This window comes from Equus asinus, chromosome 5 (genome assembly GCF_041296235.1).
Source record: "Equus asinus isolate D_3611 breed Donkey chromosome 5, EquAss-T2T_v2, whole genome shotgun sequence".
Lineage (NCBI taxonomy): Eukaryota > Metazoa > Chordata > Mammalia > Perissodactyla > Equidae > Equus > Equus asinus.
The window spans coordinates 89,828,084-89,856,040 of record NC_091794.1 but is presented as its reverse complement, the minus strand read 5'-3'; the positions used below and the strand labels follow the sequence as shown (position 1 = coordinate 89,856,040).

The following is a 27,957-nucleotide window of genomic DNA, read 5'->3' as shown; positions in this document are numbered from 1 at the left end:
CCACCCCTCACCCCTGCGTCAGACTCTCCCTCAGCGGTTGCTTTTTCACCCCTAGTCTCCCCTGTGCCCTGTCTCTTCCTCTCTCCTTCCTCCCTTCCTGTTTAGACGGCCTCAATTCTCTCTGGTTCCCAGGCGGGTCTCCTTTTATCTCCATGCTTCAGAGAAGCCCCCTCTCCCCCTTGCCCCCATCCACTCTATTAAGCACAGCCCCCACCCCCCCCCAGCAGCGGCTCAGCCGTTGGAGGGGGCGTGGCCCCGCGAGTAACAGGTCTCCCGCCCCACACTCCGCGGGCCCGCGTGCAGACAAAGACATTCCACAGCCCCCGCCCCCTCCGCGCACTCGGCCAGAGGGGGAGGAGACACGTGTCCCGCTAGCGCCGAGTCACGTGGAAAAGAAAACGAACGGAGCCCGCGGCCACCCGCGCACGCGCACAGAGCTCTGGCCTGGCGGGCTCGGACGGAAAAAGGGAGCGGGGAGGCGACTTCTTCGGGCTCCGAGGCGGTGCGCAAGCGCCGTGGCCCGACCGGGGACTTTGTTCTCCGCGGAGAGACCCAAGGGCGGTGCCGGTGGCTGGCTGCGCACGCGCGCCGCCTCATTTCCGGTGCTCTCTCTCGCTGGGTCGCTCGGGTCGGCTTCGGTCGCCGTCGCACCGGCTCTCCCACCCCCGCCAACCGCCGCTGGGGCCTCCGCCGCTGCCGCGTCGCTTCCTCGATCCCTCGATCGCACATCCTCCCCAATGCAGCGCCGGGACGACCCCGCCGGCCGCATGAGCCGGTCCTCGGGCCGCAGCGGCTCCATGGACCCCTCAGGTGCCCACCCCTCAGTGCGTCAGGCGCCGTCTCGGCAGCCGCCGCTGCCTCACCGGTCTCGGGGAGGCGGAGGGGGCTCCCGGGGGGGCGCCCGGGCCTCGCCCGCCACGCAGCCGCCACCGCTGCTGCCGCCCTCGGCCACGGGTCCCGACGCGACAGTGGGCGGTCCGGCGCCGACCCCGCTGCTGCCCCCCTCAGCCACTGCCTCCGTCAAGATGGAGCCGGAGAACAAGTACCTGCCCGAACTTATGGCCGAGAAGGACTCGCTGGATCCGTCCTTCACTCACGCCATGCAGTTGCTGACCGCAGGTGAGCCGGCCTCCGGGGTCCCTCGGGGGCGTCCGGGGGCACGGGAGGCAGCGGCTTTGTTCCGCTCGCTTCCCGCCCCCTCGGGTCTAAGGTAGTCGTGAACTCCCCTTCGCCTCTCCTCTTCATCCTCATGCTCGGGAGCCTGGATCCCACCTTCCCATCCCCGCGCAGGGGCGAGGGGGGGATTTCTAGGCTGCAGAGGAGGCCCGAAGGGGGCTTAGCGATCTCTTAGCGCAAAGATCTTGATGGATAGCGCCGAGCTCCCCGCCCCCTTGCCGACCCTTTCCCCTCCCACCCCTGGCAGCTGCCCGGCGCCGCTAGCGCTCCGATGCTTCCAGAAATGAACCTTTATCTCCCTCTTCCCCACAAAGGGAAAGCTCTTTTGATCTCGGGTGGCGGCAGGCGCCTCAAGGGAGAGTGTAGGAGGTGAAGACAGCCCGAGCGGGGAGGGCCGGAGTGGGGGGCGGGGAGGGAGAGCCCAGGTGAGCCGGGGTGAGGCTCAGGTGCCCTGTCCAGCGCGCCGCGGTCGCAGGGGCCGGGGTGGGGGGGGACTTAGCGGTCCTGAAGCTGAAGTTGCTCCGAGGCAGGAGCAACCTGTGGGAATTGGAGCTTGATGTTTCCCCACTCCGATTTCCGACTTCGGCCGATAAAATGATAATTGCTACGGAGCCGGAAGGTTGGATCCGTTTATTTTATACCGTGGGCTCATCCTTCAAGGAGAGGAAAAATAGCCCTAGAGACAGTGAAATGAGATGATTAGAGGGAGGGAAAAGGTGGTGTGCATGACATTTCCAGTGAGGTGGACAAAAATTGAGAGAAGTTGCACGACGCTTCTACCTGAAAGGCTTGGTCTTTTTAGTGTTTTCCTTTGAGCTTCAGGAGTGAAACAGAGGAGGAAGAGTAGGAGTCGTCTTTGTTCTCTGTCTGTAGACCAGCGCTCCTTTCCTGCTCGGCGCCGGCCAATCACCTAGTCGCTCTGATTTCTCCCTAAAGCCGTCTGTTTTGCTCTCACTTCTAGTTAAAACGTTTTAATAAGTATTTCTTATGATACCTAGATTCTATTAAGCGAGTAAAAATTCACAGCCTTCAACGCTGAATGAGTAGTTGGACTCTTTGGCAAGGTCGATAGAATGAACGGATGGTTATGAAAATATCATTTCCCTCCCTTTGTTCTCTATCTCCCAACATTGGTAAAGGGTCTTTACTTTTAAACACAATGAACAAAGCGCGCAGTGCTCAAGAATAAAAATATTTCTATAAACTGCTTATATTTTCAGCTCAGTGCTTTGCTGTTCTGTAACACAGTCAGATTGTTTGAAACATTACCCGTTCATTGTGTCCTTCTGGCAAGCTCTTTGAGGGCAAAGATTGCCTTTTATCTTTATATTTTTCATACGTCTTGCATATAGCAAACACCAGGTGTTTGAATCTGAAAGCAAATACATGCAGATTTAGGCATGTCAGACTAAATGGTAAAGATTGATGTGGTAGTCTAGTTTTTATTTCCTCAAATCTTTAATCAGTCCAGATTAAAAGCGTGAAAATAGGGTAACAAACCTTCAAACTTGAAGTTGTTGGCTTGGGTTTGAAATTCTGACCATTAACTAGTTACCTGCTCCTAGGAAATTCTCTGAACCCCAGTAACCTCATCTGTAAAGTGGGATGGTGAGTTGTGAGGATTAAATGATGTCTAAAAGCACTAGCTCAGTTCTCTGACATTTTGACCTATTGTCAATAGATAGCACGTCACCACAGTTTCCTTGTAGTTGTAAATCCATGATTCTGAAAAAGGTATGAAAACACAAGGTGTTTTTTTGCCTTTCTGACCACATCAGGTGCCCAGCGTGGTGTTTCTCTTTTAAGTAAAAGGTAGTTTCTTAGGATAAACATAAAAAACTATTGATCCTTAAAAGTTACTTATAATTTTCACGCTTCTCTCAGTGCGTAACTTCTGTTACAAGAGAGTGCTTTTTAACTTTTTTAACTTGGGCTCTTTTGATTTTTTTTTTTTTTAAGCAAACTGAAATTTTAATTGGAGAAATGGGATTGTGGTAATGCTGGCTTATTGAGAGAACAGATTTGGAATATATGGATACTTCTTAGCATGGATAAGTCTTGATATATATTGGACCCAGCTTTTAAGGTATTTTTGAATGATCTGGAAAAGGGATTGTAATGAAGTCAACCAACTATGAGGAAGTAAGACTCTGAGAAGACAGACTGGTAGTATCTAAGCTCTGATAAGGATACATGTAAGAAAAATAGAGCTAACGTTTCTTGTGCCAGGCACTGGTTGAGCACTTTACATCAAATATTAAAGTCTTCATGACAATACTTCGAGGAAGTTATCTTATCCTCACTTTTACAGATGAAGAACCAAAGCACACAGAGATTAAATACTGTGGCTAAGGTAACAAAATTAGGAAACGGCATAACTAGGATTTGAAGTCAGTCCAAGTCTGGATCCACACACCTAATCCTCTCTACCCCCACTATAGTACCAGCAACAAATTGAACTTAAAATATTTTGTATTAATTGGACAAAATATTAAAAGGAAATCTATTTGAATGCATCAGAGTGCTGGCTAACAGAGCAGTGAAGATGACGAGGCCAAGATACAGAAGAAGAAGGAAACAGAGAGCAGAGCCTAGCACTTGGGACCCTGACTCCTCCAGGTACCTCTACCCATTTCCCAAGAGGTGCCACAAGACCCAGACCACTCTTGCTTTACCACCACACAGCTCTCTGTCCCTTTCCCAGCTTTACTTTATTTTGCACTTATCAGCATCTGATGCACCATGTATTGTAGTTATGTGTGTGTTTGTTGACCACCCCTTCTCCTTCGTGGCTAGAATGCCACCTCCACCAGGGCAGGGATCTTTTGTCTGCTTTGTTCACTGCTGTCTCTCCTGTTCCTTGAAGAGTGCCACACAGAGTGGCCTCTTACTAAATATTTGACAAATTAATATTCCTCTTCATTGCATGATAAAAAAATATCAACACAATTCTGAGGGATTTCAATTTTAAATATAGACTTCTGTATTAGCCAAATTGATATTCAACTATGATGACGATTAAAAGCAGTTGCAGACATGCAAGGGTTCAAGATACCCATGCTTGTTTTCTGAAACAAAAATAACATTATCTGTGTTAAATATTTACGTAATATACGTAAGGTGCTTTTATGTATATCAGTGTTCTTTTTCTGCTTCCTAAAGTTAGGAAAATGTATGTTAGTATAAATGACTCAGGAATAAGTAAGCATTTTTGAGTAGATTAACAATCCTCAGAAGATCTTGAAAGGAAACTCAGAAATCTGTCTTCCAAAAGCACCCAGTGGAGAATGTTTACAAAGTCTATGGAAACGTCAGAATAGTTAATTCCTTTATTTTATTTACAGTATACTACAGAAATATATCTAGACGGTCCCATTTCATTCTACAGGGCTAGCAAAACCTATTAAAACCAGAAAGTGGAATTGCAAAGGAATATAGATCAAGTATAGGTATAAGTATAAATATTAGGAAAGAAAGAAGCAGAAGTTATCACTATTTGCAATAACTTCGTCGTTATTTACCCAGGAACGTGGTCAGTGATGTGGCTAGTTACAAAATAAAGATGTACAGATCAGTAGGTTTCTGATACATGAGCAGTAGCCAATTAGGAAAGAATTGACGAAATGATCTCATTTTTAGAATACTATCAAATACCTGGGGATAAGCAATAAAAATGAGTTCAAAATGTATATAAATAATTATAACAAACAATAACAATAATATTTAACCTTTGTAGAGCATGTTAACATGTGCCATAAGGTATACTACTCATTAATTCCATCTTCCTTGACCATTCTGTGAGGTAGGAAGAATTTTTATCTCAATATTATAGATGAGGAATATTGGGATCACATATTATCAGTATGTGATAAATAAATTTTTACTGAAGGTGATAAAGGAAGATCTGAAAAGAAAAATATGCCATGTCCTGGGCGGGAGTAGGGAGGTCAGGGAAGAACTGGTGTTATAAAGATGACAGAACTTTTAAATTAACATGTTGATTTTTTTGCATTTTCCAAACTAATTCCAGTTGGATTTATTTTTCCAACTTGACGTGTTGACTATAAAGTAGCTGAAAGAGTAAATGAAGATAAATGAGAAAAAAAAATTTTGGAGACAGGAAAATAATGAAAACCTGCTACATTGACAACAATTAAGTTAAATAAGACTTAGGGCTTGAGAGGATGTGAATTAGAAGGAACTCTTAAACATTGCTGGTGGAAGTGTGAATTGGTACAGCCACTTTGGGTAACAGTTTGGCATTTCATCTGAAAGCTGAACATTCAAATGCCTTAAAATTCAGCAACACTATTCCTAGGAATATGCCCAAAGAAACTTTTGCACGTGAATGCCTCATTCATAAAGTGGTGCACCTTGTTCACAGAATGGTGCAACTTGTTTCATCATTGGCTGGATACCGTGAGGTTTTCAAAATGAAATATGTATACAACAGTGAAAATGAAAAATACAGTGACATGCAACAATAGGGAAAAATCTTGGAAATTTAATGTTAAGTGAAAAAGTAAGACCCGTAAGGCGTCATACGTGCAGTACAATACTATTTTTATAGAACATAATACTAGCAAGGTTAACTAAAATATTGTTAGTGTACATATTTCTCTGATAAAGCATTTTTTAAACAAAACTAAACTTGTGTTTATCATACTACTCAGCAATTGCACTCTTGGGCATTTATCCCAGAAAAATTAAAGCTTAGGTTCACACAACACCTTTACATGAATGTTCATAGAAGCTTTATTCATTTAGCCAAAAACTGGAAACAAACCATATGTCTCAAATAGGTGAATACTTAAACTGTAGTACATCCATACCATGGAATACTATTCAGCAATAAAAAGTGAATTAGTGATAACTGCAACAACTTAGATGAATCTCAAGAGAATTATGATGAGTGAAAAAAGACAATCTCAAAAGGTCACATACTATATAATTCCACTAATTTAACATTCTTGAAAAGACAAAATAATAGAGATGGAGAACAGATTAGTTGATGAGGGAGAGATGGAGGGAGGTGACTGTGGCTATAGAAGCGTAGCACAAGGGTTCCTTGTGATGGAACTGTTCTGTAACTTGACTGTGGTGGTGGTGACATGAATTTGATTAAATTCCATAGAACTAAACACACGCACAAAGAAGTGCATGAAAAATGGTGAAATCTGAGTAAAGTCAATAGATTGTGTTAATGTTAATTTTGGGGTTACAATATTGTATTATTGATATGCAAAATATTATGAAGAACACTGGGTGAAGGGTATATGAGAGCTCTTATTTTTTAAAACAACATATAAATCTACAACTATCTCAAAAAGTTGTTTTAAAAAAGCCCTAAACTCTTAAGTTGTGCCCTAAGAAGAGATTTGGGAGACCATGGTCAATATGCCGTAAGAGAGTTTGCCACTATCCTGAAATGTTAGAGTTGAGCTCTTTAGAGGGCTCCTAACTCAGGCTTTGGGGGATTTTTTTGAACCAATACCCACCATCAGTCAACATTGTATGCAAGATAGAGTCTGTTTTTTCTGGGGAGCTAGTCTGTAGCTTTCAGATTCTCAAAGGGGACCATGACCCAAAAATAATTAAGAAACCTATTGCTTTGTGCTCTTTCTTAAAACAGTAAGTAATTTGATAAGTAAAAAGAATAGAAATTTTTAAATACAAAGATAGTAAGCTTAGTGGACTTGTGATTCCAAAAGGTGGTGCCAACAGAAAAGGTATAGGACAGAGAATTATAAATTTGAGGATGATAAAGTCGCATGAATCATTGCGGAAATTTGGAGATGTTAATAGTCCATTTCTTTCACTCAGTAAACGTTTCTAGATGCCTGTTGTGACTGAGGCATTGTACTAAGAATGGCAGACACTCAGTTTAGTGATGGAAGGGGTCTAGAAATCATTAACAGGGGAAGGAGTACTGTGGTTAGAAGTATGAACCAAGTGCATTGACAATCTAGAGGAGGGCGTGACCCCTGACCTTTTGAAGCACATATCCTGTGACTCTTGCCCTCCTACAAACACTATCTCTGGACACCTGAAAGCTTGACCATTGTCTTCCTCTTTATGCAGCCTTTATCATATGTTCAGTTAATGAATGTAGTGGTAATCTGTTTAGTTAAGCCAGTCCAGTTGATAAAATTTGTATATAATTTTTACAGACTTCTCTAGTATTAACATTCCATGTTCATTAAATCTCTCTCTCCTCTATCTTCCTTTTTAAAAGTAAGAAGGGAAGACTAAGAGAGGTCCAATGACTTGGCCTGAGGTCACACACAAAGCATGTAACAGAGTTAGGAGTTAAACTCAGTTCCGTCTAGCTTCAAAACCCGTGCTTTTTGCTCTGAGACAGGCATTTAAGAAGCAGTCCTCATCCTTCGGAGCTTACAGTCTGGTTGTGATAGGACCTACCAAAAACGGAAAAATTAAGTTACAGTAAAAGAGTAAAAGAAATGCCACAAGATAAGTTGAATTTGCTGACTGATGTAAAGAGTAACCTGAGTTTAAATACTTGCTCTGTCGCTATTTAGTTGTGTGATCTTGGACAAGTTATATAACTTTTCTGAGCCCAGGGCTCTTTACCTATTAAATGAGGATATTTCTGGTTATAAATACAAAATTCCAGACATGTAAAAGGCACTGGAAATAAGATAGGATTATTGTAGACATCTGGCTAGGAAATAAGTGGGTCCCTCTATGTGTTGTTTACACCTGAGCTTTTCTTTCTTAGGACATCCAGGGTCTCCCGAGGCCCAGGCAAAGATCATTCAAAGGAGTCAGTTTCAACAAAGTTGTCTAGAAGTACTTTTGCCTGAGGGCAAGCCATTTTGGTGAAGCTTCTCTTTGATTTTTTTTTTCCTTCCCATTACAGCCTGCTCCTGGCTCTCCAAGAGAAGTGAGGCCAAGGAGAGAAATATAGAATTGAAAAGAAAAAGAAAAGCGAGATCAGGCAACTGAACATCTGAGGCACCCACAGAGCCCTTTCATTGCTTTTAGCACATGACAGTGTCTAAGGGTATAAACTTCCTAGAATTTTACAAAATCAGCTCACTCTTATTTAAATAAAGTGCCCCCTTCCCCTACAATCCCCTCGTTGAGAGGCAATAATAAAAGCATGAGGTTTGAAGTTAGAGAAAATCTAGGTTTAATCCTTATTCTGGTACTGTAACAGCTTTGTGGCTTAGAGATTTAGCTTCTCTGAGTTTGTTTCCTCAATTATAAGATGGGGATAGTACCAGCTACCTCACTGAGTAATTTTTTAGGATATATGAGGTAATATTTGTACAGTATTTGAGACATAGTAGGCACTGAATGAATGTTCAGTCCTTCCCCTTCCGGACATGGAAGATGACCCTCTTGAAGGCTCGGGTTGCCTCTTAGTCTTTTGTTTTGTCTGATAAACTCCTCCTGATTCTCTCTTTTCAGTTCTGTTTTATTTAAATTGTTATTCTTTGAATTCTCTAAAAATACTTTAATATTGTTTTTTAAATTGTGAGATAAATTGGAAAGGGATTCTATTTAAGATCTGACTAGTTCAAAATATTGCAGAAGGATCCATGTTATAGAAAAGCCTTAAATTTACAGGGTGCATTACAATGCATATAAACAAACCTTTCTGCTGGGTTCAATTTTTGCAGCCCTGCTTCCTGTAGGAGTACAGCAGATTAACAGACTTTGAGTCTTATCTTCCTGCACTGACCAAGTAAAGTTTCTGGAAAGTGGTATAAAATGCAGCTGAAGGGCCTAACTAGATGATAGCAATTAGGATACACAGGGACATAGATAAAATGAAGTATGTAATTTGTTCTACTTTTTCTTTTTTTTTAAGGAAGATTAGCCCTGAGCTAACATCTGCTGCAATCCTCCTCTTTTTGCTGAGGAAGACTGGCCCTGAGCTCACATCCATGCCCATCTTCCTCTACTTTATATGTGGGATGCCTGCCACAGCATGGCTTGCCATGCGGTGCCATGTCCGCACCTGGGATCCGAACTGGCAAACCCTGGGCCGCCAAATCAGAATGTGTGAACTTAACCGCTGGGCCACTGGGCTGGCCCCTGTTCCACATTTTTAGAATCTCTTCAGTGATGTTTTCAGATCAGAAATGTGACTTGTTCCTTTAGGACTTTTGATGGTTAAGCACCCAGTTTTCCAGCCTGGAAGCTCAAGAGGAGATGTATACAGAGATGGTAGTCTCAAAACTAGTGGCTAGAAAAAGTTACTATTAGCAGTAGGTGGGAAGGGGTGGAGGTCAGGATATACCACCAGGAAAACAGCAAACAAACAGGATGTTGAATGAAGCATTTAGTCTGTTAATTTTAAGGTCAAATTTGTTTTCTATTCCAAGCAATGAAACATAGGAGTGTGAAGAGCACTGTCATTTACAGTTCTTCTCATAGGAGTAAAGGTTTAGTTAAGAATATTTACAGTATGCTGGGCCTGGCCCCGTGGCATAGCAGTTAAGTTCGAGTGCTCCGCTTTGGTGGAAAGTGGCCTGGGGTTTGCCTGTTCAGATCTCCGGCACGGACATACGCACCGCTTCTCAAGCCATGCTGTGGCAGGCTTCCCACGTGTAAAGTAGAGGAAGATGGGCACAGATGTTAGCTCAGGGCTCTTCCTTAAAAAAATAATCAATATAATGAGCAGTATTAATTGTCAAAAAGACAGGGAGTATGTGCTCTTGGGCCTAAGTGGGTCAGTTAGCTCACCAAATACTATAACATCTGAAATTAGGTTGTTTAATAAACAGAACTCTTCAGTTTGAAATTCTGAACTCTTATGAAGTCTGTCAGAGTCAAAATAACTTTCTTTCATCTGTGTATGTCACAGCTGAACTTAGTCTGAACAGTTATTTTTAAACTAACAGTTAAAGGTGTAGATTTGCAGAATGTGTTTGAGGTAGTATATCTGGATACCTTTAAACCACTGGTTTTCAAAGTGTGGTTCCTAGGCCAGCAATACCAGCATCACCTGGTAACTTGTTAGAACTGTAAATCCCTAATACAAATCCCAGGCTGGAGTTGGGGCCCAGCAGTCTAGTTTAACAAGTCCTTCAGGTGATTCTGATGCAGGCAAGTTTGAGAACCTTTGCCTTAAAGTTGTAGAAGATAGAAACACAATGTGAGAATATTATGAGGAGAAAATTCTGTGTTATTTAGAATGTTCCAGTGATTTTAGGGAGTATCAATTTCTTATTTTGACTGTTCGCAGTGCACTATATAACCTTTTAGTTTTTGTTCATTGCCTGCACACTTTGCCCCGTCTCTGTTGGTACTCTTGTCACTTTACTTAACTGTACTTCATGGCCAGCTTCATAGACTGGGAACTAGTGTATAAACCTAGTGAAGATGGGGACCATATCTGACTTGTTCTCTTGTATCTCCTGTGCTTTGCAGGATAGATGCCTGGTTCTTAGTAAATGTTGCGTAGAGGTTAATGATCATACCTGTATCTCTCCCTTCATTTGCCTCTCCACAGGAAGCTCTCAAACTTGCAATCACTGAATGAATGAAATTCCCCAATGATAGGAAATTGTTTTGGATATTCAAGTTCTTTCTGATGAAACTGTCTTTACCTGCGAGTTCAAAGTATCTTGGTGCATTTTTTTTTTTTACTTTAGGACATAAACTGAATTTGGGCTAGATAATGTTGACTGTATATTAAGCTCTTCCTAAGAAATGGGCTTTAATTAGCGTGTGTATGTATGTTATTTTATTGTCTTTATAGCAACCTCATGAGGTAGATATTGCCTCCATTTCACAAATAAGGAAACCAAAATTCAGAACAATTAAATAACTTTTCAGAGTTCACACAACTAGTGAGTGGCAGAGTTAAGAGCCGGGTCTTTCAAACTCTTAAGGGCTACTACTATCCAAAGCACCACTGTCAAAGTAGGGTTTTAACTGGACGCTCCATCATATAGTTAAATTACTGACTTTTGTTTCTTCATAAATATATGACTTTGTGTTTTTTCTTGGTGCAGATTTTTTATTTTTTTAGTCCATTTCTTTTCCCCATCCTCACCCCATTAGTCTTGTAAAAATCCATTTATTCTTAAGAAACATTTGAATGTGTCCCATGTACAGTCTTCAGGTGGGGGTGGAAGAGCAAACTGCTATTGTTAGAAGCAGGCTTTGGGTTTTCTAGTCAGCTTCGTATAACTTTGGTGCTTTCAGCCAGTCTGTATCTAAAATTAGCACATTCTTCTGAACTATTTGGTCTCATTATACAGCACTCCATGTTATTGCTGTAAGCAGACTTGGAGATTTGCCTTTATTTACCAGAAGAAAAGTAAATTAAATTCTATTTGTCCTATTCAGAAATTGAGAAGATTCAGAAAGGGGATTCAAAAAAGGATGATGAGGAGAATTACTTGGATTTATTTTCTCACAAGAACATGAAGTTGAAGGAGCGGGTACTGATACCTGTCAAGCAGTATCCCAAGGTAAGGCAAAAAGGGCCTCACTTCTTTGAGTTATCTTTGTAGATGCAAGAGTCATGGGCTGTAATAAAGACTTCTGGAGATTGTGATGTATCAGAAACTTAAGCCTGTGAAGCTTCTCTCATACTTGTAGTACCTGTTTTTGGCAGTTGAAACATCTAAGTCCATAACTAATAGCTTAGCTACATCCAGGAAGGAAATATAATCATCGTTTTATTATCAAAAAGAGTTTCTTGGGGCCGGCCGGGTGGCGCAGCAGTTAAGTTCACATGTTTTGCTTCGGCAGCCCGGGGTTCACTGGCTCGGATCCCAGGTGCAGACATGGCACCGCTTGGCAAGCCATGCTGTGGCAGGTGTCCCACGTATAAAGTAGAGGAAGATGGGCACAGATGTTAGCTCAGGGCCAGTCTTCCTCAGCAAAAAGAGGAGGATTGCAGCAGCTGTTAACTCAGGGCTAATCTTCCTTAAAAAGAGAGAAGAAAGTGTTTCTTTCTCAAATGTTTGTTCAGGCTCCAAGTTCAAAGGGAAAAAAGTGAACCCCGAGGAGTTGCTCTCTGTCAGAAGTTTGACCTGAAATCTAAATAAAGGAAATATAACACAAATCCTTGACTGGATGAGTTAATTTTATTTCTTACTCAAAGTTTTACTTTTAAATAAATGCTTTCTTCTTCTCCTCCCCTCCTCCCTCTCTCCTCCCCCTTCTCCACCCTCGTCTGCCTCCTCCCTTTCCTCCTTCTCCTTTTCCTTCTCCTCCTTTTTTCCTTTTTTTGGGAAAGCAGTCAGTTATATTTAGTTTACTAAACCAGTGCTACCAAAGGTGCCATATGTCTCTTCTGTTCTGAGGTAACTGCCTTAAAAATGTTTATGTATGTTAAAGTACAAAGGGAAGTAAAAAGGGTTACAGTGTGATATTATGGAGGGAGCACCAGACTACATCAGGAAACCGGAATTCAAGTCTAGGAACTGCCGCTTTTAGTATAACCTTAGGCTAATTACTTCATCAGAATATCCTTCAGTAAAATGGAAATGGTAATACTCTATTTTAGAGGGTTGTTGAGGACAAATGAGATAAATACACACGGAAATGTTTTATAGGACCATATGTATTTAGAAATCTGTTTTTATTTTCTGTCAGTTCAATTTTGTGGGAAAGATCCTTGGACCACAAGGGAATACAATTAAAAGACTGCAAGAAGAGACTGGTGCAAAGATTTCTGTTTTGGGAAAGGGCTCGATGAGAGACAAAGCCAAGGTAAGCTCACGTTAGTGAGGCAAGAGGATACCTGCATACCTTTTCAGTAGCCAGAGTCCAGTATGGCTGCCTTATGGGAGCCAGCACTTGTATATGTACAGAGTGTGACTCCTTTAAATTAGCATTGGATGTTAAGAGATTATAGACCAAATTAATTTACTTGATTGGCAACCCTGGAAGAACCAAGGTGTGCCCTGGTGATTGTTTTCTTCCTGACTTTTGACTGCATAGTAATGGAAACAGCAGTAGCGACTTTGGCATTAGTAAGCGTATCTGTGAAAGCTTGGAAGGAGGTTCTAAAACTTAGCCAGACTAAAGACAGTAAAATGTGAACAGCATATTCCCTTTCTGGTAACATGGGAAAGTGAGAACAATAGTGTTGTGAGTGCAGGTGAATCTGAGGATTAGTTGGCTGGTTTGTTTTACAGCCAGCTGGAATGTGAGGCCCACTAAAAGAAAGTATTCCAACAGGAACTCTGAGCAATCCTGACAGCAGAACCTAATCTTTGTTTTTTTCATGCCATAGCCCCATACTCTTTGTAAGTGCCAAGAAACTTCCCACCAAAACAGAACAGTCTTAGCCTTCTAGGATAAGCTTTTTAAATGAGACATACTGCTGCAGCCTAAAAACTGACTCAGGTTTCCTTTTATGCAGCCTAATTGATGAACATTGTTTTCTCAGACCCTCTTCTTTTGTCCAGTCACATTTCTCACTAGATGAATACAGTCAGGGCTGAGGTGTGTTATTCTAGCTAATGAGATTTCCTTCTCTTTGTCCTGACTTCTTTCCTCCCCTAGAACTTGAGTTCCCAGACTATTTACGCAGATAAGAAGAGCTGGTGATTAATTTGGCAATGAATGAATGAATGAATGAATGAATGCTTGACAAGGGCAGTTATCTGCATGGAGACCAGTATTAAGTTTGTCTCTTCTATACCTTGTAATAAGAGCTCCAGTGAATACATGGGGGATTCAAGACAACAGTTAACTTTCAGCAGCAGACCAATTGCAGATTTAGCAGGTTGTCTAAATTACTATTCTCCAGAGCTTTTTTACTTTCTTCCTACACTTTTATTGCTTTTCTTAGATGTTGAGGTTATTTCTTGATGTTCCTTTTGCCTTGAGGTGAAGGTATCATTTTCTAATCCGTGTGATGTGATGTTTTTCTCTGTTTTCCATAGGAGGAAGAGCTGCGCAAAGGTGGAGACCCCAAATATGCCCACTTGAATATGGATCTGCATGTCTTCATTGAAGTCTTTGGACCGCCATGTGAGGCTTATGCTCTTATGGCCCATGCTATGGAGGAAGTCAAGAAGTTTCTAGTACCAGTAAGGAAATCCATATCCTGTGTCTTTTGAGCAAGAGAGATCTGGGATTTTGTGCTGTTGCCAAGGCAGGGGTTATCAACCAAGTTCTCTGATAACCCGAAATTGCATACCAAATTCTGCATTTGTGTTTATATTTCTGAGGTCATCCATTACTTGTACCTAGTTCTCAAAGCACTGTGCCCCAAGGCCACTCTACCCTTCCTTGTCCAGTGTGGTTTTAATTGTATACCAGTATCTGTTGTCAGTATCCTGAATCCACATGTGTCTGGGATGCTAACATCTGGTTAACAAAGATTTATCAGGGTCTTCACTGAGCTGAGTATTTTGGTACTAGTGTGTAACCGAGAGGTTATGATAGGAAAATGACTAAGAGGGTCATAAACCCCCTGCATTCAAGGGTTTGTGTTCTAGACACTAAAGAGTCTAGAGGATAGTAGCAAGAAGCTTATATATGTAAAGTGTTACTGGATTAAATTCTGACCTGGGTACATGTAGGGCTTTCTCTCCTGAAGGAGTTTGCTCAAGTAGAGTTTGATTTGAAGGAGGCTTGATTGTTACAAGCTTGACTGTTGATGATGTTGAAACAAACTGATGTGCAGCTCCGTTCAGAATATAACTAAGGCCCAGAAAGAGTTGAGACAGACCATGTTACCTGTCACGTTTCAGAGGGTTCGTTCTTTGAATAAGTGGAAAATGATGCAATTTTGGCCTTTTTAGCAAGCCCTGGTGGTTGTCAGAGTTAACATACGACTGTTGAATATTTAATAACCACAGGAGAATCTGGAACCTTAGGAAGCATTTGGAATACTATTCAACTAGAATTGAGTAAGCATCATATTTCTTCACTAAAGCTAAGGGGAGGTGAGAGAGAGTTCTAGGTTTTCTTGTCTATGTAAAATGAGGGAGTTGGAAGTAAATGTGTCAGAGGATGTGAGAATCGGTAGAGCAAAAATTTATAGGCAGTGTGTGCCTCTAATGCTGAGCTCCAAGGCTGCCAGCACTATCTCAGATGCCTCAGCAGCTGCTTCGCTTCCAAGTACTCATCATTAGAGTGTTCACTCTGAAACAGCCAGTTTAAAACATCCCAGAGAAAAACTCAGAGCTGGCAAATTTTCCCTTGAGGAAATTCTTTTTACTCTTTTTGAGGTGTTGTATCGAAGCATCCTGAGCCACTCAGTTTCTGAAGGACCACAGGGGAATGGTCATCTCCTCTTTGTCATCAGTCTCAGCATATTTCTCAAAAAGGATAGGTTTTCAAGGCTCCCATGTAAGTGGATCTTCGAAAAAGATGCCTGCCTGGAAGATCTGGGTTTCCTCAGTGTTGATTTGGCAGTTGGAAGAATCTGAGCAAATGGACTGTCGCTGGTCACTTGATTCTCCAGTGTGAGTCTCAAGGAGCAGTAATGTGTAAGGTAGGAGGGAGTGAAGAGTTGAGTGGGGCATTTCTCTGTGGTGACTAGAATCTTGTGTTCTTGAAGCTGTGTCACCTGGGATATATAAAAATACTTCAGGTAGTAAGACTGAATGGCTCTCATCAGGAAATATGTGAAAAGATTTGCAAATGGTATTTGACTCAGTTCTTCCTTCTTGTGAAGAAAAAAAGTGAGCCTATTTTTGCATCCATTACCAGAGTCCTCCATTTTCCCCTTAGAACCATTAACTGTACCAGAGAGGCTTCCTGGGATGGTAGGAAGAGCACTGGACTGGGAGCTTTATCTGCATCATCTTGGACAAGTTGTTATTTCACTTTCTGAGCCTCAGTTTCCTTGTTCTTCCCAAACGTTTGTTCCCTATCTGGTAGATGCCTAATACTGTGCCTTGGGTCTAAAGATACAGGAATGGTTCCTGAAGAGCTTACAGTCTAGTGAGAAAGACAGATAATTCTAGAAAGATGTGGTAAGTGGGTAGGGAAAACTACGTGGTGCTTTGGGTAAAGTGGAGGAAGTAAGGGTGGTGGCATCAAGGGAAGGTTTTTCAAAAGAGGTAATATTTTAGACTGTCTTGTGAGAGTGAGTGCGAGTTCCTCAGTTGGACAAAAAAGGCAATATAGTCTAATGATTTAAAGCCTAGATTTTGGAGACAGGTAATTTTTTTTTTCTAATAGTTCATTTTATTTTAGTAAGATTTTCTTCTATAATGCCAAAATAGGCTTCTTACACATTGTAACTTGATTTATCTAATTACATTCCAGTAATGAGTTAAAAATGAAATTGAACTCAGGACTAACAAGTTTTGCTTTTTAAAAATGTAGTTTCCATAAAATAAGTTTTATAGAAATTTAAATATAAAAAGTTAATGCAGTGATTTCAGCTTACCAGGATTGAAGATTCTTTGCTTTATGAAAGCTTTTATATATTCCTTTAGTAAGTGATTTTTAAAGGTAGCCTAAAAAATGTTATATGGGATGTTTTTTATAATGCACCTGTCTGATTCTGTCAGCAAGTAATAATCTACAATGCAAAAATTACTGAAAAAGTACTCATCATGCCTTGCAGAACTATGGGACTGTGTAGCTTAAATTTAAACAGAGTTCTAAAGAAATTATTTAAGACATAGAATCAAGATGGAGGTATTCTTGGCCTTCCAAGTTAGTGAAGACTTTAATGCCTTTCGATACATTTTTAAAAATACATTTTAGATGATAACGAAGAGAACTGTAGAAACATAGGTTTCATTGTACTTCTTCAAGTTGTAGTCCATGTCCAACAAAATAGCAACATTTCATGAAAAATGGGTAAATATGATAGATGATATAAAAAATGTGTAAATATGATAGATAATAGAGTATTCTTTATGCAATTCATAATAAAGTCCTTAATTTGGGAAAGTTAGAACATGTCTTGACTGTCATGTGTGAGATATAATTTACCAGGAATTATTCAACATGTGGCATTTTAGCTAATGGGGTGATATTTGCTTTGGTAATAATTGGACTCAAGGGGCATCTAATCTGTTTCCTGCAGGCTTGTTAGGAAAGATGTCATAAGAATACAGTAATAAATGTTCAGTAAATTCACAGAACTTAAATTGTTAGTAAATAGGTGAGTCTTTTAATAAGTTCACCGGGGGGCTGGCCCCATGGCCGAGTGGTTAAGTTCGCCCACTCTGCTTCAGTAGCCCAGGGTTTCGCCAGTTCGAATCTTGGGCGCGGACATGACACTGCTTTTCAAGCCATGCTGAGGTGGCATCCCATATGCCACAACTAGAAGGACCCACAACTAAAAATACACAACTGTGTACCAGGGGGCTTTGGGAGAAAAAGGAAAAATAAAATCTTTCAAAAAAAAATGTTCACCTGTATTAAAACTGTATATATGAAATGAAAAAGTTACAGTGTTTGTGACCTCTAATAAAATTCTCTGGCTTTGTTATAATAATAGTTAAATTAAATATTGGGCCGGCCCCGTGGTGCAGCAGTTAAGTGCGCACATTCTGCTTCTCGGCAGCCCACAGTTCGCCGGTTCAGATCCTGGGTGCAGAGACGGCAATGCTTGGCAAAAAGCCATGCTGTGGTAGGTGTCCCACGTATAAAGTGGAGGAAGATGGGCATGGATGTTAGCTCAGGGCCAGTCTTCCTCAGCAAAAAGGTGAGGATTGGCAGTAGTTAGCTCAGGGCTAATCTTCCTCAAAAAAAAAAAACTTTTGAATATTGATATGTTTTCAAGTTTACAGATGAACATGATTAAAATATATTTAAAGTAAAGTGTATTTAAAGTAAAATGTTACTTCAGAATACCTAGATTTGTAAATTTGTGAAAACATACTTTCACTTAGAGGAGTACTGGTGGATTAAAGAATTTGGAACACTGTTCTGAAAATAAGAAACAAAATAATCTTAAGGAAAAACAAGAATAGAGACTATATATAGTTATTAAAGTTTTTAACACTTCATACCAGCAGACATAAGCAGGCTTAGGGTATAAAGGAAACTGTTGAAAGCAAAAGAGAAATATATCATATTTCATGATAAAGTTAAGTATTTTTTCTAAGTTTCTATTTTGGCACTCATCTGTTTCATAATCTAGCTGTCAAGAACTAATTGCTCGTCTTGAAACACTCATTGATGTATTTCATTGAAGGGTTAGAGTTCTTATTTAGACTTTTCATCTTCAGTCTTTGGATCTGATTATACTAATGCCTCTTCCCAAAAATACAGTGCCCTCACTATATTCTCAGTGATTGACGGTTGTGTGCTTCTAAGGGTGGTGCTGAGGCTCTGGCGTCAAGACAAGTTTGAGGGAGACTGGTAATTCTGAATTCACATCTAGTCTGCCACTTAGTAGCTCTGTGTCCTTAGGCTGGTTATTTAATACTTCCTGAATCTGTTTTCCCAACTATAAAATGGGAAGATCTGCCTACTTACTTCAGGGTTATTTTGAAGATTAAACTGAAAAATCTCTATAAAGCTTGTTATATAGTGCCCAGTGCACAGAGCTTAATTAGTGGTAGTGGCTTTTACTATTCTGGGAAGAGGAAACTATTTGCAGGAATGGTTGTGTAAGAGTACGCCAGGTTCTGAACTACAGGTTGTTCAGCATGGCTTGAAAGGAGGTGATACCTGGAGAGCTAGGCAGGGGCCACATCGTAAAGAGCTTCATCTGAATAATGCGTCTGCCAGCAAGACTTTCCTCAAAGTGATGGACAGGTAGGCTGCCATTTGACTTCAGAGAATGAATTACCTGAGTCTTCATCTGGACTGTCAAAGCTGTTCTTAGGGGCCGGCCCGGTGGTGCAGCGGTTAAGTGCGCACGTTCTGCTTCGGCGGCCTGGAGTTTGCTGGTTCGGATCCCGGGTGCGGACATGGCACCACTTGGCAAGCCATGCTGTGGCAGGTGTCCCATATATAAAGTAGAGGAAGATGGGCACAGATGTTAGCTCAGGGCTGGTCTTCCTCAAAAAAACAAAGCTATTCTTAGTTTCCAAGGCTCATGTGGGCTAGATGACTTCTCAGCAGAAGGTGGAGATATTGTACAACACTCCTCATTATCTTTCATTCTCAGGATATGATGGACGATATCTGCCAGGAGCAGTTTCTAGAGCTCTCCTACCTGAATGGAGTACCGGAGCCCTCTCGCGGACGTGGGGTGCCAGTGAGAGGCCGGGGAGCTGCACCACCTCCTCCACCTGTTCCCAGGTAAAAATAATGGAGACTATCAGAAATAGGATGTAAATTTGACTGCTAATAGCATCTCTCTCTTAGTGATGCTCTTATCTCCAACTTGAATGGGGTCTCAGGATTTGTATGTTATATCAAGGGTGGAATTCTAGATCTTGGGCATTTTGGCCATAGTCAAGTGCAGCAGTCCTGCCAAAACTTTTGTCTTTTGATTTTGGACAGTTCTAGCATTTTTAAATGGTCTCTCACTTTAGAATTTTATCTTTTCTGACTGACTTCTAAGGAGTGTTGAGACTCTGCAAGGCAGTCCACTGATGAGACATTCACAGGTCCACTGTGGGAACTGGAGTGTCTTCCAGTGTGGGTCCTTTACCCACCTCTACATTTCTCTTTGTTTTAATAATGGTCTATCTAAGACATCATAAAACCTGTCTGGCTCCGGAGTTTGCAAACAAATGTGAACACAAAAGTAGCCTATTCATAAAAATCTCCATTTAAAATAAACTTTCTTTTTGCAGGGGCCGTGGTGTTGGACCACCTCGGGGGGCTTTGGTGCGTGGTACACCAGTGAGAGGAGCCATCACCAGAGGTGCCACTGTGACTCGAGGAGTGCCACCCCCACCTACTGTGAGGGGTGCTCCAGCACCAAGAGCACGGACAGCAGGCATCCAGAGAATACCTTTGCCTCCACCACCTGCACCAGAAACATATGAAGAATATGTAAGTTTGTACAGTGTACCATTTCCCAATACCTAGAAGGTTGCCAGAGGAAGGTGTCAAACTTGGCCTTGATGTAGGTGGCAGGGACTGCTTGTAAGATACAGAATCTTCCCTCTTCTCTTGCAGTGAATGTTAAACTATGATAAGATTTTTCCATTTTAACCATGGTTTACTATGTGTAGGTAGATTAAACAGGAAATAAGCTGGGCTTGATGTACAGTGTTTTACTAAGGGTCTTCCACTACTCTACTGATAATACTGAAGTTCAACTTTATACCTTATTTCCCACCCTCACTTGAAGGGGTTTTTTTATTTAATTGGTTGTTTTGTTTCAGTTTTTAAAAAATAATCCTTTCTGTCTTGACTATTCCACAACAGGTGTTAACATTTTGGAGGGGAATTCCTGTTCTTTTCATCCAGAGCCTGCTGCACTCGCATGGGATATAGTTGTCTTCCGTCCGCTCTGTGATTCTGACTTTGTATTGCATTTTGTTCATTCTAGGGATATGATGACACATATGCAGAACAGAGTTACGAAGGCTACGAAGGCTATTACAGCCAGAGCCAAGGGTGAGTCAGGCAATAAGTGTTGTTTCATGTCCTAGGGGTGGGCGGAGGGAGTTGGAGGAACTGAGAGGTTTAGGTAAGCACACCTCTAAGGAAGAATAAGGCTCACCTTTTGAGGGTATCTCTGCTTTTAACATCTGTAAGGCACATACCTGGGTCTGCAAGTTTGTATAACTGTGAACCTTAAATTATAGTGCAGAATCTGGGACTAGCAGATGAAAAATTCCTGAGCTGTAACTACATAGAAACAAAGGGGAAAATGCCTTTAAATTGTTTGGATTTATTATTAAAAAATACCACAGCCACATTAAAGTTGCATAAAAGTTTAAAAGGAAACTAGAATCCCACTACCATAACTTAGGTTCTTTTCTGCACTTTTCTTAAAAAATGTTTTTTGTGTATGTGTGTATGTGTCTTATCGGTGATTCATTGAAAGGGAGTCTCCTCATTCTATAGTGGGGACAAAACAGTTCTTTTTATGTTTGTTTATTTGTTCCAGTGAGCCCTATGAATATATGTGTATATACACTGTGGTTAAGATGGCAAATTTTGGATTGAGCCCTTTCACTTTAAATTATGTGGTATCCATTTTTCTTTGGTATAGTTGTCACAGTTTTTTTTATGAGTACGTAGTATATGCATGTGTGGAAATATTTTGTGGTTTGGAGATGGGGCAGAGTGAGCATTTTCCTGTGTTACATGCACAGTAAAATGACTGAAATATGGAAGTATTTGGGAGAAAGGTGAAACTGAAACGTAGTTGCTATATAGCTCTCTAACACCCTGTCTTTGGCTTTCAGGGACTCAGAATATTATGACTATGGACATGGGGAGGTTCAAGATTCTTATGAAGCATATGGTATGTCTTTATTTCTGTGGTGGGGCAGAATGTGCAAGTAAGTGCCTGAGAGAATGCTGGTGACTGGGTTATTGGGGGTCAGACAGTCATATACCTAAGGGGAAACGTTTAGAAGGCCAAGATGTTGGTAGATATGACAATAGGAGTCCTCCTCTTATTTAAATTTTGGGGTGTGTAGTAGAAAGAGGGACTCCTAAAGTGAGGCAGGGGTGCTATGCACATGTCCTAAACCAGGGCTCAGGTCCAGCTTGGCCTGGTTGCAGCAGAAGACTTTTAAGCTGATGTTTTTTCTTACTTTAGGCCAGGAGATGGCTATGCCTGAGTTATGTTGCTGGCCCTTTGCTGCTGATACCTAGGCCATATTGGTGGATAATAAGAATTTAATCATATCCAACTCTACTCTTCTGCCCCACCTCATTTTAAAAAATAACTTTGGATCTCATTGGAGAGAATCTCAATGTAGAGGACATAGTAGTTGAAAGGGATCTAGATACCTAGATGGTAGCTAGCCAGAGCAAGTTGAGGGCAAGAAGAGTGTCTGTTAGGTTCAGATTAGAGGCTGTAGGGGCCAATTCAGCTCAGTACTGGCACCAAACTCCTTATTGTCTTGGAGACATCTCAACTAAGTACTTGATCCCAAGAGAGCTAGAGGCTGGAATGGCAGCAGGACCAAACTGCCTTCACTGAGGTTTGGTTGAAAACATATTGCTCAAGAGTGTCCTCAAGAGCCAGTTATGGCTCTGTGTTAATGGGCCCCAGAGGGAGTGCCACGTGGCAGTGGATGCAGAGAGCAGTGTTTTAAATGTGAGGTATTTTCAGCATACCTAAAGGAATTCCAGAGTCCTTGGCAAGAGGCTCGGCACTTGACAGTTCATCTTGAGATACTAGTTGACAGTCTCACCTTAGCCCTAGCTGGAAAAGGGAGAGCTTCTTAGGGCCTCCCCCTGACAGACAAACAGCTCGACTCCTCAGCACAGTAGGTAGTAGCCAATCAGCTGCTTGTCCAGGGAGACAGTTTTTACCAGTTTCAGCTAAATGGTACTGGACAGGTGCCATCAGTAACACTGCACTGCTCATATGCCACTATTTAGAAGGGCAGTATGATTGCCCCCGGGTATTTCCCTCCATCCGTGAGGCAGCACAATGAGGCCTCTGTATGTGTTTGACTAAATTGCATTTCTGTTTTGCTGGAGAAAAGACTGGACTGAAAGAGGCAGGCTGCTCCTTGTGCTCCTGGTATGATGTTGCCACAGTTCATCTGTTCTGATTTCTGCCTTTATAAACAGAATTAGAAAAATAAACTGTCTTGTTGGTACCCAAAAGCGACTTGGACAGTGATGGACATATCTATTATACTAAGGGTATAAACAGGCTTAGATAGGGTTCTGTGCGAGTTTAGATCCACTCATGGGCTTTAGACCTATAGTGATGGAGGCAGATGTTTGTGAATGTAGGCAGCTGGAGAACTACTTAAGGAATGAACTGGCATGGACAAAGTATGGGGGTGAGTGGAACAAATAAACTTATGAAGCTTATAAAACTCATTTTCATAAGAGGTCAGCTCTAGAAGTAAGTAATCGTCTCCCTCAGGCTTTTTCCTGTCACAAAGGAAAACCATTTGAGAATCTCAGCCATGTTGTCTGGTGTTTCTGGACTTTGTGGCATAAGAAAGGAGATAATAAATTCTCCTTATCAGTGCTGTAAACAAATTTGGTTTTACTTCCTTCCACCAGAGCGGTAGACCAGCTCTGCTGTGGTAGGGGGCCTCATGAAATGTGCCCCTTGCTTACTTCTCCACAGGGAAGCCAGACTTGCTGTTGGATGGAAAGGGAGCTACCTCCTTCTGATTTGAAAGACTTCGAGATGTTGTCGCTTTACCTGAAGCTGTCTGCTAGATTACTGTGGGAACAGGAAAGGGCACTGCAGACCCACCAAGATGGATTTCCTCACTGTCTCAAGCAGTGTTGGGTTTATCGAGGTTTAGGGACTGGAGTATAGATCATGTTGCCTGTGGGGAGCCTCTTTGCTGGAGATTACTTTAAGCCCTTTCTGAAATGTTTCCTTTTGTCCGTCCACTCAGAGCTGCCCTACAGTTGGGAAATTGCCTAAGCTGCTCAGGAGGGCCAAGCAGAGTGAAAAACAAAGACCACCTGGGAAGTGGCAAGACATGGGAAGCAAAGCAGTGTTTTTTGGTGATCTTTACTGGATGACTTGCCCCTGCTCATCCCAAAATGCCTTTGGCACATAGTTTATAACTGTTGTTGCTTTCTCTACAGGCCAAGACGACTGGAATGGGACCAGGCCGTCGCTGAAGGCCCCTCCAGCTAGGCCAGTGAAGGGAGCATACAGAGAGCACCCATATGGACGTTATTAAAAACAAACATGAGGGGAAAATATCATTTATGAGCAAAGTTGTTACTGATTTCTTGTATCTCCCAGGATTCCTGTTGCTTTACCCACAACAGACAAGTAATTGTCTAAGTGTTTTTCTTCGTGGTCCCCTTCTTCTCCCCACCTTACTCCATTCTTAACTCTGCATTCTGGCTTCTGTATGTAGTATTTTAAAATGAGTTAAAATAGATTTAGGAATATCGAATTAATTTTTTAAGTGTGTAGATGCTTTTTTCTTTGTTGTTTAAATATAAACAGAAATGTACCTTTTATAATAAAAAAAAGAAGTTGAGTAAAAAAAAACACCACAAACCTGTTAGTTTCAAAAGTGACATTGCTTGCTTAAAGGTTCTGAAGTTAAGGCTTGTTAACTTTATCTTAGTTTTGATTTGAGGCATCCCGTAAAGTTGTAGTTGCAGAATCCCAAACTAGGCTACATTTCAAAATTCAGGGCTGTTTAAGATTTAAAATCACAAACGTTAACGGCAGTAGGTGCCACCATGTAAAAGTGAGCTCAGACGTCTCTAAAAACGTTTCCTTTAAAAGCACATGGCGGTTGAATCTTAAGGTTAAATTTTAATATGAAAGATCCTCATGAATTAAATAGTTGATGCAATTTTTAACGTTAATTGACTTAAAAAAACAACAAAATTAGGTTTGTAAAACTGACTTTTTCATTATGTGGGTTTTGAAATCTAGCCCCAGACATACAGTGTTGAGAGATACTTAGTGGGGAGTAGGTTTTGAAGAGGCTGATTGGGGGAGAGGGGCTGGCCACCTGAATTGAATTTGATGCAGAGCTTTTTAGCCATGATCTTTCAGTAATAGTACTAATAATTAAAATTTTCAGTATTTAAAAAGACAAAGTATTTTGTCCATTTGAGATTCTGCACTCCATGAAAAGCTCACTTGGACACGGGGGCCAAAAGCTGATGATTTTCTTAAGTTGACGGTTGTCAATACTGAACTGTTGAAAGGTAGTCAGTCAAGTATGTCTCAACACTAGCATGATATAAAAAGGGACACTGCAGCTGGACGAAAAAGGAATCAAAATCCACTTTGTACATAAGTTAAAGTCCTAATTGGATTTGTACCGTCCTCCCATTTTGTTCTTGGAAGATTAAATGCTACATGTGTAAGTCTGCCTAAATAGGTAGCTTAAACTTATGTCAAAATGTCTGCAGCAGTTTGTCAATAAAGTTTAGTCCTTTTTTAATCAAAGTAAATGTGATGAATTGTCATTTTTTTGGGTGGACAATAAAATAGTTTTCTCTTTCAAATAAATTTAAATTAACTCTAAAGTTAATGGGCTTGTTAAAAGTTGGAGACATTCTTAAAAGTGGTGGGGGGGATTTTATTTTAAGTTTACCAAAAAAAAGTTTATGGAGTTGTTAAGTTTTAGTTTAAAAATAACCTGAAAAGCTTTTTCACCCCCTGGAAGTTGTTGAAAACAGTTTTATCCAATCCTATCACAACTCTAATTTCTGAAGAGAGAAAGCCCACTAAGCCGAAACTTGGAATGGTTTCCATCCATAGGCCTCAGTATTTAAAGTGCCAGCTACTCTAGTTTGCACCTTCTGTAAAGGCCCTAGGTGGCCCCAAGAGTGACACGAAATAATCTCTGTGAGCTTGGAAAGGGATAGCACCACCTGCCTTTGATAAAACAATTTAGCAAACCCTGGATTCCCTTAAGGGTTTCCCTTCCAATCCCAGAAATGCTGTTAACCAGTCAGCTGGGCGGGGGCAGGATCTGGCATGCTAGGCTGGCCCTGAACTCCCTCTTGAGAGACCAAGAGAGGAAATGATGGAATTGGTTGACCCTGTTTCCACTCCTCTGTGTTAATTCTCAGGTTCTCATGCCTTCCCTAAGGGAGCCACCTAAACTGCTCGGGGGTGAAAAATCCTCTTGTATGAAGTGCCAAGCTGCCTGCAGCAGTGCATGATGGACATTTTTTTTCTTTTTAAAACACACCAACAAAAAAATGTATTTGTAGATTGTGATAAAGTGTAAATAACTGAATTTTCAACCATGGTTTGAAGTCAGCTTTCAGGGCATTATGTCTTGTTTTGATGAAAAGAGATCACTCTATACCCCCCTTTTTAAAGGAAAATTATCGCAAGAGAATCAGGATGTGTAAAGCTAACATGCATCGCAAAAAACCAAAGGTAACCTAAATGTCTGATTTTAATAGCACATATTTCTCTTTTACATAAACTGTGACAGCAACTTGCATAAACAATTCTTTAGCTGTTAATTTTAATGTTAAAACTTTGCAAAACTTGTTTAATAAAAATAGCTGTAAAAAGAAAAACCATATGCTGCCGCATAAATTAGCCATAACTCTTAATAATCCTGCCCATCACAAGTGAACTGTAATGTAACCTGGGCACAAAGTCTGACATCTTAAATGACACATTGTAAAATTTCAATGACTGTAGTTTAGACCTGCTGCTCCCCAAAGTAAAGCTTTCTGCTCAGCTATTTTAAAATGTACAAAGATGAGCCCCTCTAGGTCCCCCATATTGATATTCACAATGAAATGTTACTTAAAATTTCTTTAAAGTTGCATGTCTCTCTCCTGTAATGTGTAAACTGCATGCAGGATCTCTATCTTTTATTTTGTATGTCTTTAAAACTCCCTCTTCAAACGACTGATCTCTTGCTTCTCCATTTTCAGGTAATTGAAAACTCCTGAGACATTTTCTGGAGTAGAATGGGTAGTGAAGACCCATGTCAGGTATGTTAAGGTGGCTTTTTATTAAGGATGTGAGACTTTAACTATAAAACAGTTTTGCCAGGAGGTGGCTTGGGAGGTGATCAATGGGCAAATCTTTCTTTCATGTCATTTCTACCATATTTACAACATGACCGTGCTTATATATTGGTTTACAGTCCATAGTGAATTTACTTGTAATGACCAGATAGTGTCTGTTTATAGCTTTTGAATCCCACTCTCTCCTGTCAATAACCTGGTGAGGCAGTATTTCATTTGGAGTTCGTTAGTTGTGAGCAACCAAGTGACTGGCTAATGTAGATAAAAAGGAATTGATTGTAAGGATGTCAGGAGCTCAGAGATTTAGTGTGAAGGCTAGAAAATCTGGCTTGGGAACCAGGGTGGCTGCAGAGAACTGGAAACGGTAGTGGTAGACCATAGGAATGGTCCTGAAGCCAGGACTAGCTGCTTAGGCACTATTGCTGGAATAAGTAAACTCTAGCCACGTTGGTTTCTTTCTCTCTCTACTCAAGATTCGAATTCTAGGGAGGTAATGTCAGCCTGAGTCACATGTCCCAATACTTGACCAGTATGCAGTAAAAAAATAAATAAATAAAATAAGGGCCGGCCCAGTGGCACAGCGGTTAAATTCACACGTTCCACTTCAGCAGCCTGGGGTTCGCCAGTTCGGATCCCAGGTGCGGACGTGGCACAGCTTGGCAAGCCATGCTGTGGTAGGTGTCCCACATAGAAAGTAGGGGAAGATGGGCACGGGTGTTAGCTCAGGGCCAGTCTTCCTCAGCAAAAAAAGGAGGATTGGTGGCAGATGTTAGCTCAGGACTAATCTCACCCCCCCCCAAAAAAACTAATTCCTCAAAAGGAAGTCACAGTGTTATTAGGAAAGGGAAGTGGATAGTGGGCATCCAGAAAACAATTGTCCAGTAATAGCATATTTTACAGAAGTAGTAACTGAAACTTAATAAGGTTAAGTGACTTCCCAGCATCACATAGTTAGTATGGTTAGTAATCAAGCCTGAGTTCATGTGTCGCCGGAACCTAACATTTTAATTCTACTCTCCTGCTTTAATTTAAGGAAGGAGTATTCCTCATACTTAGGAGATGCCTGGATATTGTCTTGTAGTACAAAGGACATGGAACCTGGCAAACCTAGAGTTCAATCCATGAGCTTTGTTTACTGACCTAAAACAAATCACTTAATGAATTTCCACATCTAGGGAGGAAGATGATAATAATGTACACGTTACAGTGGTTGGTGAACTGAAGGAGTTCTGACATGTAGTAAGGCCAACCATTCAGTGCCCTATACGTAGTAAATATTAGTGTTCTTTCCCTAAGAAATTTTAAACCCCTGGTTTGGGTAGTTGG

The 27,957-nt window shown here is 41.3% G+C and overlaps 1 protein-coding gene across 1 annotated transcript; it reads left to right on the top strand.

Moving 5' to 3' along the window:
* The first annotated feature begins 384 nt into the window (after nt 1–384).
* KHDRBS1 (KH RNA binding domain containing, signal transduction associated 1) lies at nt 385–25,083 on the top strand. The gene is made up of 9 exons (XM_014837937.3): nt 385–1,119; nt 11,503–11,627; nt 12,760–12,876; nt 14,058–14,204; nt 19,205–19,338; nt 19,839–20,040; nt 20,543–20,610; nt 21,408–21,466; nt 23,743–25,083. Exons 1-9 carry the CDS (start codon nt 738–740, stop codon nt 23,838–23,840), a joined length of 1,332 nt encoding a protein of 443 aa, XP_014693423.1. The 5' UTR covers nt 385–737; the 3' UTR covers nt 23,841–25,083.
* Nucleotides 25,084–27,957: the final 2,874 nt, after the last annotated feature.